Source organism: Athene cunicularia, assembly GCF_003259725.1.
Source record: "Athene cunicularia isolate RWA chromosome 8 unlocalized genomic scaffold, athCun1 chr8_part1, whole genome shotgun sequence".
Lineage (NCBI taxonomy): Eukaryota > Metazoa > Chordata > Aves > Strigiformes > Strigidae > Athene > Athene cunicularia.
Window position 1 is genome coordinate 4,984,198 of NW_020799109.1, and position 19,450 is coordinate 5,003,647.

The 19,450-nt window shown below is 39.9% G+C and overlaps 1 protein-coding gene across 10 annotated transcripts in view; it reads left to right on the forward strand.

The window, feature by feature from the left end:
• The window catches only part of DAB1 (DAB1, reelin adaptor protein), a 455,855-nt gene that overhangs the window by 373,234 nt on the left and 63,171 nt on the right, over nucleotides 1-19,450 (forward strand). For all 10 annotated transcript variants that reach the window (XM_026853569.1, XM_026853571.1, XM_026853565.1 and 7 more), the window contains 2 exons: nucleotides 15,006-15,145; nucleotides 18,012-18,110. In XM_026853569.1, coding sequence (XP_026709370.1) covers nucleotides 15,006-15,145; nucleotides 18,012-18,110 — 239 coding nt within the window. The remainder of the gene's footprint in view (nucleotides 1-15,005; nucleotides 15,146-18,011; nucleotides 18,111-19,450) is intronic.

The following is a 19,450-nucleotide window of genomic DNA, read 5'->3' on the forward strand; positions in this document are numbered from 1 at the left end:
GTCTGCTCTCTCTGCTTTACAAATGCTAAATATTTGAGATGGTGAAAAGGTGAAAGCAGATAATTTTCCTAAGGAAAAGTATAGAAGTTTTAGGTAAGTAAAAGTTTGTGTAGGGGAAGGATATGCTGAAAAGGCTGTGCAGACCAGCCAACAGGCAGCGTCAGAGTTTGCATGATGCGTTCTGCGTAATTTTTAAATTGCTACTTGCCAAAATAGGATCCCAAGGATCAAGTCTTCCTCATCTTACAACAGCTGCTGTAGCTTGCCTTGTCTTCTACTGTTTGGTTTTCTAAAATACGAAGAGGTTTTTTTATATAACAATAGTCTTTTAACTATAAAATCTATACAGTAGAAATATTTTTTAAACATGTACATTTATATTTTGATCTGCCACTTCAGGCTCACTGTTGATGTGCTTAATATTGAATAGATTTTACTTTTGGGGTATCACGTAGGAGGGCGGCTGATGAAAGAATTGGCATTTAAACCTTAAAAGAATTTTTCTTAAATGGTAGTTCTGAGATTAGTCTTGTTAGCCACCGTTGCGATTCTTTCAAAGCAGCCCAATAGGCAGTTAAATAACTGCTACGGACATAATCAACAATCAGATTATATTGAATGCCCACAGATTCCACCAGAAAGGTCTAAGGGAAAACTATTACAGATGAAACAAAACATAACATTTAAATCCTGGCATGAGAAGCAGCCAGACAAAGGGAACACAGATTGTGGTTTGATTACTCCTGTAGAAGAACATTTAGAAAATTAATAGTAGGACATTGGTAATTGAAAGCATTTAAAAGTGTTAATGCCCTCCTTTTCTTTTCTTTGATTAAAAAGGTCATTGACAGACGTGGTACCTCCAGCAAATACGGGAATAATGGCTGTAACGTGCTCAGGTCTTTGTACAGCTCCTGCAGGTATTGGAGGACAGAATTCTCCAGGGTCGTACACAGCTTCTTAAAATCTCGGCCAGAAACATGCATTTGTATTTAAAAGCTTATAAAAGTAGCAGCATGGTTGATGACTTAGATGACATCCTCTCATTATTTTTTTCAGGTGCAGCCTTTTTATCTAGGTTCTATCAAGGCAACCTGAAGATTTGTTAATAAACAAAGATGAAAGACCATCACAGGGTTTTAAGTCGTGCGTGTCTTTCTCTGTTGTTCAGGGACAACTTCTTAAGTGATGGAAGGTGAAGACATTCCTTCCCTTCTGTCCAAGAAGCAAAGCAGCCAGTAGATTACAGACGTGTATAAGCAATTCCATATGACCTAGGAGGAGAACCTGCCTTTGTGCCTTTTGCATCTTGTTACGGGCATTGCTCTGGGGAGTCTCTCTTCATTTTGACTTACCAGTACAGTGCTAGAATGGCATAAAAGATATAGTAAAGCGAAAAATTAGGCTCATCATTTTTGGCCTTAGGAATGATAGTACTGTACATTTTTCAGTTGCACCTCCTGGCAGTATATTAGAAAATGAAATATAGACTTAAGCAGCACTTACTTGGGGAGGAAAGTTAAAAGATTTTACGTGTGCCAACCCCGGAGTTTTTAGGATATTTAATAGGGATATGGGTGGTAAAAATTGGAATCCATGATGTGGGTGCTGATAAAAGCAAGTACTGGTAAAACCAAGGGGAAATCTACAGGTAATCTGAATGCTGCAGCAGGGTACAGTAAATTGAAGAAAACTATGATCTTGAAGGGCTTTTTTTTGCCTGCAATAGCACTGAAAACCTCAGAGTTGCTATTTGTTCTTGTCTTTATATGATGAACTAGTCACAGATGGCCTTGGTTGGGTAATGAACTTTTCCATCTCCCTGTTCCTGTGTTACTTGCAGCTCACAGTCATTCCTAATCTCTCACTGGAAGGGGTTAGATCTTGCTGAGCATGTGGATGATCTAAGTCATTGTATACCCCCCCTTTCCTACTGGTAGTCTTTTCATTTTGATGGACTTTTGTGAATTGTGGAACTGGGGAAGCCTGGTTTCTTGGGTCTTGATGTTTATCTAAGCTTTAAGAAAAGACATGCTCAGCAAATCCATTATGAGGGCCTCTCTCCTCTATTCAGCTACTTATTTTTGCCTGACTAGTAAAGTAAAAAATGCATAATACAGGTGGTGGTTGACTGAAATTGGCCCAAAGGTTTGAGCATTAATGCAGGGAAGAATGGGCATGAGAAGGGAGGATGGGGGTTTCTGTTGCTTTGCACATTCCCACATACACCCATGGAGCATGTGGCTGTGTTAACTCTTGTTTCCTCAGGAAACCGAACTGAAAATAATGGCAAATAGGAAATAAAAGCAGATCTGTGACTACACAGCACGTTGTAAGGGAAGAACGTTATCCACATCTGTGGATTATCAGAGTGTTTGAAGCTGCAATAACCCAGTTGTTAGCAACCATAATTTAGATGTTGGGTGTTGGGGTTTTTTTTACATAAATATGACTTATTTGAAGTATGTTGAATTAGGAAACTCATGAATAAATATTTTGACATAATCAGAATTATATGGCTAGAAATTGACCTACTTTGCATGACAGATGCTTGAGAATCCCCCAGCTAATAGCATACTAACCTGGCATAGCAATGCCCTATCTTATAATACACTAAGCTGCATACAGACATTAAATTATTAGATTGTTGGGTTTTTTTCATGGAGATTAGACACAGTCAGTTTTGTTTGTAAATGAGTAAGTTATAGGCAAGTTATTGAGAAGGCATTGGGGTGCAGTTCAAAGGAAGACTTGTGCATCATTTGATCAATGTTTTCAGCGTGGTCTTGGAAAATACTATTTGAGGTAGAAATAGCCAGAAGAGATTGATGGTACCAACAGCCAAATAACTAGAATATTGCAACAAGTAGACAGGTCTTGCGCTCTTCAGAAGATAAGCACAACTGCGAGAGGAATAATAATGTTTTAAGAGTCTGGTAATATTCTAATGATATAAATAGAATCTATATTTTTCCCTCTGAGGCTGTTCTTTATGCCCCTGATTTCAGCAGACTGATTTTATCTGCATGTCCTTTAAGGTCAGAGTCCTCTATTAACTCAACCTGTACAAAATCCTTGTCGTATTACCTTTAAGGACATGGAGTAAAAGTCTTATCCTTTTAAGTTCATATGGATTTTTTTTTTTAAATCATCTTCCTCTATTATTGTAAGAAACACATGTTATGAAACAGTTTAGTTGCACATTGCACAGAGTATAGTTTTCAAGCTTCATAAATTTTTGTTGTTCAGTTCTAGCACAAGAAACAGTATTTCTTTTATTCATGAAGTACCATTGCTTTTTATTTTTAATGGCAGAAAGGTAACTTTATCTTGGCTCAGTTTCAGTGAAGAAAACCCTCCTCTCTAATTCATGCAATGAAAAATGTCATACTCCGTTTCATCAGCTCCTTTATTTGCTTCCCATTTAAACAACTTCTGTAGAAGAAGCCAACTTGTTCACACTTTTTTCCCAGGTTCTTCAGAGGAATATGATCTTGTAATGAGCTCTTGTTACCACAAAGGTAGTAGAAACACACGTATAATCTTGGCAAATAATTTGTTCTCTTTCAAGCCTTAAGCAGGGACAGACTGAGACACAGCTCCTACCCTCTATCTTAATTTACTCCATCTGCTTAAAACTTCCTAGAACTAGATTAAACTGTCCCTTTAACACCCCTTCTTCTTCCAAAAAAGATAAGATTTGGTCATCCTTGCAGTGCCCAGCTACCAGACACAGCCTTGGGCAGTAAGCAGAGGTACTGCTCGGTTGGGGATGGAGCTCCTCCTTGTAGTTACAACATCATTTTTAAATGTCATGTTTGAAGGACACTGATTTGCAGTTGGGCAACTTGGGTTCACCAAAGGGCAAGAGACAGAGGTGATTGTTTGGCTGGGTTAGTTATGGTCACCCTTTTCAAGAATTTATCTCTGTCTTGCAGAGCTTGGAAGTAGGGTTGTTAGTGATTTATTTCTGGACTGGTCTGCAGGTGGCTCAGCAAATTTGTTAAAATTTGTAAAAATTTTGGTAGCCCTAAGCACTTGGCTTTGGTCTTTTGTCCTGTTTCCCCTCACATACCAACAGGCTCTCCAGGTTCAAACGTTCTAGGTTAGCTTGGTGGACAGTTGGATCCTTGTGCCCTTACAACTCAACCCTTTCACCCAGTGTCTTGAAAAAGTACCCCAACTTTTCCCAGTTGAGTAATTTTCTTTCTTTTTACTTGGAAGTAGAATTATCCAATGGCTTTAGTCAGTTTGTTTTTGTTGTATTTTATTACTTCTCTAACAGTGTTTCTTTCATTCTTAGTTTCCTGGGTGCCAGCCTAAACACTTTGGTTCTTTGATGCCTGATCGATGTAGTCCCAGAAACAGAAGAGTTATCCTCACGCTCTGATCCTCTGTGGTACTACACACACGAGAGATGAGCAAACCCTAATTTCTTACCTCTGGAATTTGTTATGGCACAGGGGTGTTTCACTTCTTATTAACGCTTTGCCCAAGGGTGATTGCCGGCAGTAGTCTTTTCATTTCTGCCTCCTGCTGCCACATTGACAATAGGAACAGCAGCAGGAGGCAAAAATGAAAGGACCAGATTGAAAGAAGCACTTTGCCACTGTTGTAATTTTGAAATTGATGGCTTTTTTAGCCCAAAGTCTCAGGAAAAAAGCTGCTTTCCTCTTTGCCTCCTATTGTTTTTCCAACAGGGAAAGACATTCTCTGATGTTGCAGAGGCAGTGGGAGTCCAAAATGAAAATAATTTTCTTCCTGAAACATTGGATAGCAAAATGTGAACAATTTCAGCAGGGAAGTGGTTTGTTTTTTTCATTGACTGCCATGTGGTGAATAGTGGTATTTCCATTTGCCCGTGGAAAATAATCAGCAGCTGCTTTTCTTATTGAATTAATGTGATCATGGGATAATTTCTACAAATCTATTTACTGTGCGTTTTAACATGTCATTTTCATTCTTTTCCTTTTTCTGAATGAGAATATGCTTTGTAAGGTGGGTAAGTAGTTTTCTTCTAAGGCCACGTGTTGCCTCTAATGGCCTTGGAGCCAGCTTTTTAAGTCAAAACCTTATGGGTCTGCACGTTCCAGAGCTGCATTTTTATACTGATATCATCGGGATGACTAATAAATCCAGAGGTAATAGTCAGTGCCACTAATTCCTTAGGAAAAAAAGGTGCAGGGTGGTTCTGTAGCTGCACTGTTGCATCGGTGATGTAGTTGCTGTCCCAGCATGGTGCATGATGCAGCTTTTCTTCTGGACTCTTTGCTCGGTGGTATCAGGACTTAAGTGTTACTGGGGTTAAGTGAAGTGGGAGGTGGGGTGGAGTGACCTTCAGAGGAGGCCAGGTGGGGGAGCGTTTACGATACGTTTGAGACTGATTTCACCTTCTCTTCCCCAGAAGATCAATCCAATGATTTAGATGAGACTTCCTTTGCAATGGTGAACCCAACCAGTCAAGGAGCAGAAGCACAACCACCAGACTCTGCAATTTGCAAATGGTTACACCATGTTGTGGTCTGCTGCATCATTTTGTAACTGGTTTAATGGGTACTGGCATGAGTCTTCAACAAAATAAGGTTCTACACTGATAAAGAGCGTAGCTCCAGGAGAAAGGTTGCCGTGGCACGTGGCCATGATTTCATCCAGTGTGGTGCACAGTCCTATTTCTGTGTGTTCGTGCAGCACTGATGCAGTAGGAGACTACAGTGTTGACAAGAGAGGGTAAAGTGTAAATCAATGAATGACTTTGTCCTCCTGCTTTAGCTGTTATGGGCTATTGCTCTTTTCTTTGGGGACTTCAGTGTCTGTAATTAGTTACCTTGAATGTAAAGATTTTTCTCTCATTGAACATGTGAGAAATTTGGGAATGTTAATCAGCAGAGCATAACCTTTTCTTAACTTGCTCTTTATATAGGCCCAGATAATTAACATTTATCTTAGGGCAGCACAAGAATTTGGCATTTGTATGAAGTGAACTGATTCTCCACCCTTTCTCTTTCTTTATACATAACAAATATTCAACTCTTTGATAGAGTCATCAACAGAATGTATTGGTAGGCTTTGAAGTGTAAATTGTGAATTTGTGTGTCTCAACATGACTTTGGGGCGCCGTGTGTAAGCGCATGCAAGTCTGTGTCGTGGATTAGTTAAAGTCTAATTAAAATTGTTCCTGAAAACCACATACTTAAAGCCAGGTATAGGTAGAAACATAAAAGCAGATTTTTATTTTTTTTTTGGTCATAAATTCTGAGCACTTTTAGTTCTTGTAGGATTAAACAGAGTCAGGGGAATTCAGCAACTGTGCAAATATTGTTGCATGTTCACATATCAAAATGTTAGATCTTTAAATAATTTGTTTTCCTGGTGTTGGCTAGTCTTTCAGCTGCTTTAAGATGGAAGGAAAAGGCAATTCTAGTTTATTTTCCTCTTCCCGAGCAAGTTCGGATTTGGTTGGGAAATGACGCATTCTGGGATAATTTAGCAGCACCACTTGGACTGGCCTCTTCTTGCTGATTTGGAAGTCCTTTGTGGAGATTTTTGGCAGTAGATGGTATGTACTGGCTGCTCCGTTAGGGCTGGTTTGCTTGGGCATATTCATACAGCTCTAACGGGTCTTTCGGTTTTCAAGGTGGGTAGGTTTTTACCATGCCCCAGTGCAAATGAAGTGCACATATAAACACCAATTAAGGTTCACTATAAAATCAATTACCTTTTCTTAGTGATTATGTCTCAGAAGCAACCAATTTCATACTGACATCCAGGCAAGTGGGCAAGGAATGAACTGGTTGATGACCCTGTTTTCCCAAGGGCTTTATTTACTTGACATTTTTATGTCTGCTTGATTTAACCATTTACCCCAGCTTTGAAACATAAGGTGAGCAAAGTTTGCTGAATATCTTCTGTGTTTTAAAGAGATGAATTCACAGATACCTGTTCCCTCTCTTCCCCTCTAGTTGTACCGAAAACATCATTTTTATTCTCAGTCTCATAAGAGCAGAAAATGGATCACCAAGTTTTCCTTGTTTCACTTTTGGTTGCTCCCTAGAGCTTGCTGAACAAGGCTAGTACCCCAAAATGAAGTTTTATTGCAGTGTCTTATTTCAGTTTAAATCAGTGTAGAATTTGGGATTTTAGCTGTTTCTGCATCCAGCCTGTAAATGGCCCCTTACAAAATGGCTTTCAAAGATTTATGAAGACTTGCATGATACAGAGGCTGAAAGGAAGTTTAATTACATTCAGCTTTTGGTCATTTCTGTGTCTGAGGATGTGCCCATACGCTGTCATCGCAAAGACCATCTAAGAAAATAAAATTGATCAGTGAGCCTTCTGGCTAAAACTAAAACGAGTGCTTTGTCATCTGCTCGTGGAGCGTATGTGCTCAATCACTGCCGTCTCCAGTGTGCTTGCCCTAGACTCTCCATCACTGAGATTTGTCCAAAAATTTTAATCAAACATTATTTTATACTGAAGCTTTCTTTGTAAATAATTGAATTCTTCTCTTGACATACACATGCTTCTTTGTACTACTATAAAGAAATAATTTAATCTGGTCCACGCAACTGTTTTGCTTTGGAGGCAGTGAAATGTACATCTTGTTTTGTATTAGCTTGTGTAGATTATAAAGTGTTAAGATAAAAACTTGGCAAGTGCAATTGTTGTCACCTTGTGAATGACATCTCTGCTGATAAAGCTCTGATCAAAGACAGCAAATAACATGGGAACATCTTACACAGGAAACTTGGTTCTAAGAGTGGGGATGTGTAGGTGTCTTCAAGTACAGTAATTCACAGGCTAATAATGCCAGAAGCCATAAAATCTCTCAGTTGGAGGTTACTGTGAATAGCAGTGCTGAACAATCGAGAAGCACTGCTGAGATGATAGTCTGAATGATGATTGAGTTTTCCTGGAGAGCCCTTATCTCTGTTTAAAATTGTAGGTAATGTTTTTAAATTTAACCATAATAGAAGTTCATTGAGCCTTCAGAGTGTTTTCTGTGTTCCCTGTTTAAATGGTTTATCATTTTCTGTAGAAATACTCTTGGTCTTTGTATTCAAGACAAATGTTTGCGTTGCTGTCAAAATGGGATGTTTTACCTTTTTCTGAGCAGAAGAACCAAGAGTACCGAAGCACCAGGAGGACAGGAGGAAGGTTCTCCCTCTAGTTCCTTGTGCTAGGAGGCTCATGTGCTTCCTAATAGCACTCGGGCAAGGGCAGCTTATAGGAGGAGGTAGGGTTCTTGGCAGGAGGAGGTTTAAAAGATAGTTTGCTGAGTTTTCATGTACATGCACCGGCGCAATATCACTTTCTCAATACAGTAGACCCCAACAGGGTTCACTTTTTGAGCCTACAGCAAGCTATCTGGAGCTGGGTAAGCTAAAAGCACTCCAGAACTGGTCTTGCAGATTTTTAAAGGAGTTTCCTTATCAGTTGTTGAAAGAAGTTTGCATTCAAGTTGTACTCATACACTGTAACCAGAGTTTTGTATAGGGGCCTAAATAGAAAAGGGATGCTTATTCCCCATAAAATATTAAAATGCTTTTTTAAGGTTGTAATCCACCTGAATAAATAGATTGTGTTTCACTACATCAGTAGGGGTTTTTTCAGTTGCTAGGAACTAGACTTTAGCAATAAAAGAAAGTGTGAAATCCAAAGTATGTCTTCATTTAAAAGATGGCAGTGATTGATGTTGTGAGAAGATCTTGCTGTGGATGTTCTCAGGTCAGTTGAGATGAATTATAGATCTGGAAATTAGACCCTCAAGTAACTCTCTTGTTAAAAAAATTTCGAAATGGCTAATTGCAAGAAACTCATTTGACGAAATACTGTTAGAGGAAGAGAATGCTAGTGATAACACCTGAAGTTAAAACTGTGGGCACATTTCTTTTCTAAAATGTTATGTTAAAGTAAAAATATTTTGGTTTTCTGGTTCAGATCTCTAGGTATACAGCACAGAGGGTTGGGTAGTTGTTCTCCCAAAGACAATGACAAATACACGACCCGGCAAAGTTTTCAACCTCTAGCAGAAAAGTTCAAAAATTACATTAACAGCTACCAGGAGAATCTGAGAATTTGTGGAGTTTATTGTAGTTTTCAAATCCCAAATAAGCATGCTTCGCTGAACTTTTTTATGCCTACAAAGAAAGAATTGCCTTCCCGAAGTGCTACAGTCTTGGTATCAAGACCCATCCCTTTGTGTGACAGTTTTGAGCTCTCTGTGTATTGGACTTGCAGTTCTGTCAAGCCATGGAGAGACATGTGCCATCAAGGAGAATGATGTTTGAGCTTTTTATGATTCCTTCAAGAATTGCTGTTTAGTTGCCGCTGTACTGAAAGGTACATATAATTATGTATGAGTATTTTCTCTTTTACACCTGCTTATGTACTTTTTTTTTTTTTCCTAGGGAAATCTGTAGCTGATTAAAATTGCTGTGAATTTTTTTCAGATAATTGATACCAAATGAGACTGTGCACCATGTGTGTATGCATATGTGCAAATACAAAAAAAATATGGATGCGTATATATACGGACATAGCGGTATATGTATACACAGCTAATGGGAAATATCTTTCACTTAGCAATTAATTTAGTAGTCTTCAGTGTGTGCGGCATCTTAGAGGTCATTCTGCACTGCAGTGTTTTGTAATTTTTAGTGTGTTGGTGCTATAAAAATGCTAATTGTCCCCACAAAGAGGTGGGCCGTTTGTAAGTGCGTATGTGATTGTTTTTCAGCCCTACGAGATATAAGGAGGTGTTATTTCAGGTTTATAATTTGAATGTGTGATAGATACAACTTTAACGGTTTATTAGTTAGAAAAAGGAAAAGGAAAAAAAAAAAAAAGACAATGATGTGTCGTTCTTCAGTGAATTGATTGCCAGGAGCATGTTATTGACTTCGGTGATAATATCATTATATATTTTACCGTCGTAAAATCAAGAAATTCAGATTATGCCCTGAGGGCTTCACACATTTAAATAAAGGATATAGCCATTTCCAGGGCTATTGGTTTAGATTGGTGGGAGCTGTGAGGAATGTGTAGTGTGTTATAAGAACATACAGAAGAAGCAACAGTGTGCTATTGCTTTGGTTTGCTTTGGTCTGTTTTCTTTTTCTATTGATGAAATACGCTCACTTACAGATCCCCTGGGAGAATGAACAGCGTTTGCTCTAAATGTTAGCATATTAATGCAATGTCAGCTTGCTGCTCTGTTGGGCTAACAGCCGAAATCGGGTGTAATCCTTGATTTGTACTAGGAGTGAGGGTAAGGCTCCTTGAAACACTTGCCAAAATGCGCAGTGCCTGGGAAGAAAACCTTGAGTGAGCTGCAGTCTGCAAAGTGAAGAGCATTGCATGTTTGTGTTAGGTTACCTGGCTCACAACTCTCCCTGCTGATGTCAGTCAGGGTTGAAAGGCAGCTGGAGTGCTGCCGCAATGGTAACGCCCTGGGAGCAGCTCCCCGAGAAGCTCCAGTGAGTGCTGCTGGGTATGGCTGGGGAGCACCTGCCTCCAGAACCCAGCTGGGGCTGCCCTGGCCTGGATCTTCCACAAGAGCTTATGTTCCTCTTGGACTGTTTACCAGCCACATCCTGGGACTGGATGTACTTGGGGTACTTAGATTGTTTACTGGGTGTTCTGGGTTCAGGTCTGTCTCTAGCTTGCTTGAGGGAAGCTTATTTTAATTAAGGTATATTGCCTCAAATAAAAATGATTGACTGTGTTAAAAACCTTGTTTATTGCTTGTGCAGTAGCTTTAGTGAGCTGGATAAAGTACCTTAACACTGATGATGCTGAAGAGCCTCTCTCTCGATGCAAGCTCAGAAGCGCATTGCATCACCTGGCTCTGGGGATTTATTGTTCCCTTAAAAGACTGTGGAAGTCCAAGTTCAGGGTCACAACTCAGCCACAAAGGTCATGTTTTCCTTCTCACGCAGGAGCAGTGGGTCCACCTGGAACACGTAGGGCTTAGTGGTGAACGGTGACATCTACAGAAGAAGATAAAATAATTAGTCTTGCATTTACAGTTTAAGGACCTCTGAGGATTATAAATCTATATGCTGCAAACAAAACATTTTTTTGCCTGTGTCAACAGCAGCACATTTTCTAAATAAAAGCGATCACCTTTCTAAACTGAATTTGTGTGACATCGTTAGCGGGTTTTTAGCTTTGCAGTTTTTCTCAGTTTGGAGCATGAGAATCAAATAAGTTTTAGTTTTGTTGATAATCTTGTTTTGGATTGTAAAGTGCTTGCGTTGAGTTGCTAACAAATGCTTGGGATATTTCTTTGCTTATAAAAAGCTGTTTATGTAAGCATTTTAGAGCAAATCATTGGAAAGTACCCATTGATATTGAAGTTAAAGTTTTTATACAAAAATTTAATTTAGGATCATTTTAGAATGACGTGGCGGTGCTGGTCCTCTAAAGAAGAACACTGAGCAGACCCCTCCTACCTGTTCAGGGTATGGTGGACAGCGGGGATTGGCATGAGCTGCTCACCCAGCGTGGCTTCGGCAGCTGTGATTTCTAGTCAAGAAATCCTAAAATGAGACCTCAGGAAATGTGTTGCGGAAAGAAGTGGTTGTCATTAAACATGTGCTTCTAATTTAGCTGTAAATTATGGTCTCGTAATGATTTGAGACCTCAAGCTTCAGTTTTGCCTAAAACCTTCTCAGTTGGTTTGTGAATGTCCCCCTTCCTACCCTTGAGATGTTATTTATAGTTTGAGGAAGGCAAGCTGAGCATGAAAGCCCCAAGATGTGGCTTCTCATTACTCAAATAAAACCGAGCTCCGGCAGTAAGTGCAGCCCTGCATCCAGGATAATCCCCCTTCCCGCAGGCTGGGACGGAGCAAGTGCAGTGGCAGGGGGTGTCTGGAGAGCTGAGCATGACAGGGGGTCTCCGCTGACAAAGGCAGGAGCTGCGAAGAAGAAAAGATTGACTCTGCTTGTTACATGGAAAGAAAAAGGCGGCACTTTCCTGGGTGGGTTTCTGGCACAGGCACAGTTCTCTGGTTTAGTGGTTTAATGTTATCACTCACCCTCCTCCAAAGCTTAAGAATTACAGCCTTGTAATTCACATGTCTTTTATTTATGCAGTTTAAAAGAACCTTGTTCAAGAACTGTCATTAAAAAAAACCTTTTTTGTTTTAATGATGAGATGTTTATGAGAGTCCGGACTATCTTGCCTTCTGAGTGTCCAGTGTGCATATGAAGTATCACCCTGCGTAAATCTCACATCTCATCAGTGCTGTAAAATCGACCATACTGACAACGTTTGTCATACGGTAATTTTCCAAGCAGGTAGAAGGTTTTTCGGTGCTGATTACAGCACCAAAATTTGGAAATACAGTATGAGCATAGATCGGGGGAGATCTGGATATGTGCTAAGAAATGGTGACTGTTGCAGATGGTTGATTTGTAAGATAGGGCAGTGTGTGTGTGTGTGTGTGTGTGTGTGTGTGTGTGTATGTGCATTCTCTATGGTTTTTCATGGGACATATGCTCTAGGGTTTTACAGATGAATCTGTAGTCTCTAGTAATTTGCAGTTTCCACTGCAGTTTAAAATATCTACATCATTTTCAGGTTGATGATTTTTTCCCAGTCATTTATTCCAAAAGCACTTTATTCTACTTAATCTGGGTCATAATTGACATGGGACTTGTGCGTAAGCAAACACAGCCATAAGTTGTGTTTGAGTGGGCTGTTAGTGTCAGGGATTTAGTACGTGCAGCAAAATAGATCAGAGGTTGGAATAAGTGTAAGTGTTCAAATAACTGATGAATGCAAGGTCGCTACCGTGACTTGGACCCAGGAAACACTCTTGAACACTTACATGATGATGCTGTTAGCTAACAGCTGCCTTCGGCTCTAACAAAGGCCTAAGGTTGAAACTTGTTGGCAAGAGTGCTGTTGGAATTGGGTTTTATTTATTGCAAACCAACAGGATATCTTTGCAAGTATAAAAGACATATGGAAGAGTCCACTGTTATCGTTGTACTTTGTTTCGTCTCCAGATGTTCTCCCTCCTGCCCCACTGTGGAGGCTGAGAGTAGAAAATGGGTTTTCATTGTTTTTAGCTGATGGTGCCAACATCTGTCTTGGCATTTGCCTGGGGATTGATATTAGCACTACTTCGAGTTTCTGATTTACCATTTCTGTGTCATTAGATTTATTTTTTTTTTCAAATAAAATGCAAGAGCATGAAGTTTCAACTCTTTAATTTTGTTTGAGGGAGCAGGCGTGAAAACAAATCAAGGGAAACAGTTGGGTGGCCGCTGAACTATCACAGCAACGCTTATCAACTGCCTTATTTTTAAGAGCCTATAAATGAGGCATTAAAACATTGCTCTGAGCTGATATTTGTCACTGAAAGAAGTAGTATTTGTGTGCTCACACTCAAAGATCTCAATATGCTTAAAGTAGCTCTGTTTTTTAACACGTATTTAGTCCATCATTTGGGGGAAGGAGAACCAGATGAGTATTTTAATTTGCCAGTACTTTTCATCGGTCATATATGCTCTAGTTTTTCTCACAGTGATGTTGCAAAATTCTAAATTCCATAGTTTTGAACTTAGCTTTTTGTCCACTTGGTGGGTGTGTAACACTAGCAAAGTTGACCCAAGTCTTGACTGCTAAAAAAGGTGTTTTTAATAGAAATTGAATCAAAATAGCTTTTCCCTCAAAGCTTCTGTTCTTCTGCTTATCAAAACCAAGCTGCACAGAAGCAGATTTTATTAATTTTTTGGCGCTTAAATCTGACCTTTCAAATAGGAATGAGCTTTGGAGAAAATTTGGGCCAAAATTCTCAAATGTAAGTGTCTGAGACTAGATTCTTACGTGTCGTTCATTTATAGCAGACTGGGTTCATTTTTTACAATAGCTAGAAGAATGGGACAAAATCATTGACTGGACCTTCTACATAGTAATACAGGTTTTAGCAACGTCCATGTTTAGGCAAGTCTTCTGGTGGAATCTGTTGGGTCCAAGAAATTGCAAATTCTTCAAGATCTCACATCTTTACTTTCTACTTTGTGCCTTGGATGTTGTTTGGTTGATTGCTTGTTTGATTGCAATTATTTACAGTTCACTGCTGCGGTTTTTGAGATCCTAGCAGGAAATTCCACAGACAGCTGCAAAATATATCTTTAATCAATTTTAGGAAGACTGATTCCCTAACTAACATATATCTTCCGGCTAAGACACAGTATAAACTCTTTTACAGATACCGAGGGGGAAAAGTCTTCTTGACGAAGATGTCCCTTTCATGGGTTGCTGTAGTGTCATTGTTGTGTGGTCCAGGCTAGACTGAGCTTTGTAATTTATGTACATTGACCTTATCAGTACTGTGCTACCTTGCCCCCGATTGTTTTTTTATTAAGAAACATCTTGTGCTTTTTTAAAACTTCTCAGGGTGAGCCTGTGCGAGCCGACTTTGCTAGTTATGTTGTTTCTGTATATGTCTGTAAGCAGAAAGAATAGAACAAGGAGACAGTATTTCTTGTGGGGGATTTAGAGCAGCAATATTCTATAGGCAAGTAATATAATTTGGTTTTCCATCATTCAAATGTTAATAGTGTAAGTATTGCTGATACGGTTAGATAAGTCAGTATACGAGGAAATAGTAACATGTTTCTATTAGAGTTTTGTCTGCAAAATGAAGAATTCTCAAGTGTATCAGGATTAAAACAACCTGTACAGATCAGAAGCTTTCAGATCCATGAGGTCGGATTCAGGCTTATCTCTTATTTCTGTAAACCTAATTTGTGTGCAAATTTCTTGCGGAAGATTTTGTATGGCAACAATTCCACTGTGAATTCATTTGAGGTAGTAAGGCCAAAAGGTTTTATTGAACTAGTACTTTTCTTCTAATTTTATTGCAATGTTTGCATGTTTAGGTGTGGAGGTAGGAGTTAGATCTAATTTGCCACTTAATTGTGAGTATTTATTCCTTTATTTTCCTTCACGCTTATGTAAATTTCCTTGTTTCCCTTATGTCTTTTCAGGTCAGGATCGTAGCGAAGCCACTTTAATAAAGAGGTTTAAAGGTGACGGTGTCCGATACAAAGCAAAATTGATTGGGATAGATGAGGTTTCTGCCGCACGAGGAGACAAGTTATGCCAAGACTCCATGATGAAGCTCAAGGTGCAGTGAAACTTTTAATGTTTAATATTACGGAGTCAAGGGGAGAAAATTTCAGGTTTAACTTCTACTCATTCTCCTTTCATGACACTGAGTCTCACTCTGGTTAATTATGTATTGAAATCAGTCAATTTTTCATGAACTCCTGACTGGTATTGCTTATCCCAGTTTAATTTTAACATGTTATCTTTGAGTTCAGTAGTTATTCGTGACGGACACCGCTGCCATTTGTCCACAAATTATAAACAATACATCTGCAAATTGAATAATTTTATTCTGCAGAAGGGGAGGTAAACTACTATGAAGAAAAATGGTATAACAGAATATTTTATATGAAAGTGCTAATCAGCTACAAGCCTGCCTTTGACTGTTACCTCCCGTCGGGACAGGCAGGAAGGGGTGAGTGATGGTGTGGGGTATAGGTAGTCAGTTATAGGGAGGAACTGGTGTCCTCACTGTGAGGAGAATAACTTGCACCTGTAATGGCAGGATTGATGGGTTACGAAATCAGGAGGCAGTGCAGTGAGAGGAAAGAGCATGAGAAGATGAAGAGGAGTCCCCAGAGATTGGGAAAGAAATGAAGCAGTGACAAAGGCAGATTTGAATAGACTCAAACGTAAGGAGAGTAGACAGAACCTGAAAGCACTGGTGATGTAGGAGGGTGGACTTTCTGGAGCAGGCCAGACATCTCTCTCTCTCTCAATCTTCTAAAACCCTCAAAGAACGTAAGAGCTCTCTCTCTATAGGAAGCATCCTTGCTGTGGCCCTGGGAAATGTGGAAGAGCTGGAGTGGTTGAGAAGGAAGGGTAGATTGGTTTGTTTTTCTTGAGTGCATTGATGGCCGTTAGCTTCCCACCTGAACTGCAGGGTTACAAGCTAGGTCTAGGAGTAAACCCTCTGCATTATTTTTCCCCTTTTTTTTCCTTCCAGTTTTCACTCCAGCACTCAGCCAAGAGACCTGGTGGATTTCCCATTACTGTTTTTTTTCAGGAGGAGGAATCACTAAACAGTATCTTTTATGCTACCAACTAGCAGGGTTCCAGTCCAAAGGGACTGGGAGGAATATGTGGTTATTCATGAAGAGACAGCGAAGGATGACATGCATCTCATGGTTCAACAATCTAAAAGCAAGATCTAGTAGATAATTTACAAATCGGTTACGCACATTTTATGACAAGCAAAAACTAATCTGTTCTAAAAGGTGCACTGCTGATTTATCACATCTGCCGCAATATTCCTATCTGGTTTAATTGTATACTGGATATTTCTCATCGTTTCATAGTTCCTAGAAGTAATTTGGAAGAGTTGTCACTATTCTGCTGCACAAGCCTTTTTGTCTCTCTCTCCTCCATGAATTACCATTTTCACATCTCCCAGATGCCTCATACCTGTTTGCTCAGTGGCGAGATTGATCTAAACAGTGTTGCGAGATAACTGAAACTATTGAGGGAAGGGAGCATTAGAAATTCACGTTTGTATGTAAGGCAGCGTAGCGTGAAGTTGTGGACTCTGGAAACCTAGTGTCTAACAACATGAGTTTTAAGGCCAGGCATAAAGTTTTGGGGTGACTTCTGACAAATTACTCCTTTTTTTCCCTTTTAATTTTCACATCTGTGTTACGAGAACAACAGCCTCGTGAAGGTCTTAAAATATAAGTTAGTGGTTGTTAGAACATGTTGAAATTGCAGATCACCAGATAAAGGCTAAATATTTTCATTTATTTTCTAGTGCAGTTGATTACATTTGATCTTAGTACAGTGTTATTGGTCAGGGCAGGCTCCCAAGAAGGTGGAAATAGCAGTTGTTATTATTATAATTATGTTGTGGGAGAAAAATACATGACATGTGTATCAGCAAGTTCAATTACGAAGTAAAAGCCTGAATTCAGGAAGAAAACCTAACCTTCAATACCAGTTTTTTACAGCAGAGGTATAGTTTGATTTTGAAAAGAATATTATTAATATTAATAATCGAGCATGGCCAGAGAAGGGCAACGGAGCTGGGGCAGGGTCTGGAGCACAGGTCTGCTGGGCAGCAGCTGGGGGAACTGGGGGGGTTCAGTCTGGAGAAGAGGAGGCTGAGGGGAGACCTCCTGGCCCTCTGCAACTCCCTGCCAGGAGGGGGCAGAGAGGGGGGATGAGTCTCTTCAACCAAGTAATAAGCGATTGAACAAGAAGGAATGGCCTCAAGTTGCACCGGGGAAGGTTTACACTAGATATTAGGAAGGATTTCTTTGCAGAAGGGGTTTTTGGGGCGTTGGAATGGGCTGCCCAGGGCAGTGGTGGTGTCCCCATCCCTGGAGGGGTTTTCAAGTTGACATAGTGCTGAGGGATCTGGTGGAGTTGGGAACTGTTAATGTTGGGTTGCTGGTTGGACTGGATGATCTTCAAGGTCTTTTCCAACGTAGACAATTCTGTGATTCTGTGATTATAAAAAGCTCGATTTGCTTATTCCAGATAAGTGTTGCCCAAGAAGTAAGCTAAAGTTGTTGGCATTTTTTTCCTTTAATGTTTATTTGGGGTTTTTTCTTGAAAAAAAGAGAAAACAAAACAGTTTATAGCTGGGAAAAGTGTGCTAGAAATGACCTTCAGCTTCCATGAAAACAAATTTCATGGAGGATTAGCTAGTGCAAGGATTGGAATTGGGAGCACATTTGAAATGCTGTCTGGGTAGCATAGATGTGGTACCTTGAAAAAGGGGAGGAAGCGAAAAGTAAAAGGGAAGGAAGCCAGAAGTAAAAGGGGACTGTTCCTAGAAAGCTCTTAAGTTTTGTAGGAAAGTGGTGAATTGTCCACAAGCAAATATTTGTGCTCTGCTGTGGCACCTAGAAGAGTAATGAAACCAGTCAAACTGTTCTTTATTTCAATAGGGAATTGTTGCTGCGGCTCGTTCGAAAGGAGAACATAAACAAAAAATCTTCTTAACAGTCTCCTTTGGGGGAATCAAAATCTTCGATGAAAAGACAGGGGTAAGTAAAATAATCATGTGATGGAACAAAATTGAATCTTTTCATGGATGTTTCTTTAAAAGCATTTCCTAGCTGAGTGGTAATATCTCACCAACATAAGCACACATAAAGCATCTGAGAAGCTTGATAAAGGGTTATCACATATCAGAGCAAGCCATTAGATGACTGAGGTGTGAAGTGTAGCATGGGGACGTGGTTTATTGTAAAGCCTTGTCCTGGATACTTCTACAGGACCACTTACTTGAGTACACAGATGCCTCTTACGGGCATAAGCACTCACATCTTTGAGTCCAGAAAGTGGCAAGAAGAGATTTGTTTTCCATCTGCCAGATAAATAATTGCTTCTTGGAAATGCCAGCCCACTGTTTGCAGAAGACTTTAGCAGTCCATGGTAGAGCCTGGTGTCTGTGCCCATAGGGCTTTTCCCATCCAGCCTGGGCCCAACTGCACCCATCCTCTGGATGCTGCTTAAGACTCCTCGGCAGGTCAAGGGACTTTTGAGAGTCTAATGACAAGGGGTTAGGATTGGAGGCTAGGATTGCCTTGGGTTGAGCTCCTCATGCCGTGGGAAGCTGAGGGGAAGAAAACAAGCTGGAGCAGGGAGGTGCGGACAAAGCCAGGACAGTGAAGCTTATTTTCCCCACTGATGCCTGAGATGGAGAAAGGGCAGCAGGAGCTGGGGAGCTCCTGGAGCAGCACACACTAACCTGAGATTGCCATGAAGGTGTCCCAGGGGAATTCTAAGAATTTCTATCAGGTCCTTAATTCCACATGGATGCAGTTGTAGTCATCATAACGCGATACACTTGTACTAACAGCAGTGATGGTCTGAGGCATGCAGTAACCATCAGAATCAGAGCTTTTGTATTGTCAGTGGTAGAAGTAGCATATCTTGTGTGGATTTGGAGGTAAAAGATACTGGGAAGTTTGAGGTTGCTGTTAGAAGACGCCAAACAGCAACTCGTCCAGTAGCAACTAGTTGAAGAAGCTGCAGAAGACTTTCATGCCTTATGCATTTTTTGCCACAGCAATACCATGTTTGATTTTTTTAAATTACTCTGAAAGAAGAAAACTAAGCAAAACATTATACTACTTAGATACTTAAGCGACAACACACAAACTGTTTTAATCCTAATTAAAACAGCAGTTTAAGCTCTGCCTTGAATTTTAAAAAGCTCTTGATTTAATCTTTCGAAAGATTAACTATTTAACATGATGCTAGAAATAAAACCCTACTGATGATAGATGAAATTATCTTGCCAGTTAATTTATATTATTAGAAAATCAATGTCATTGAGCTCACTGATACATAATACAAGTAGTTAGTAATGAAAAGCTCG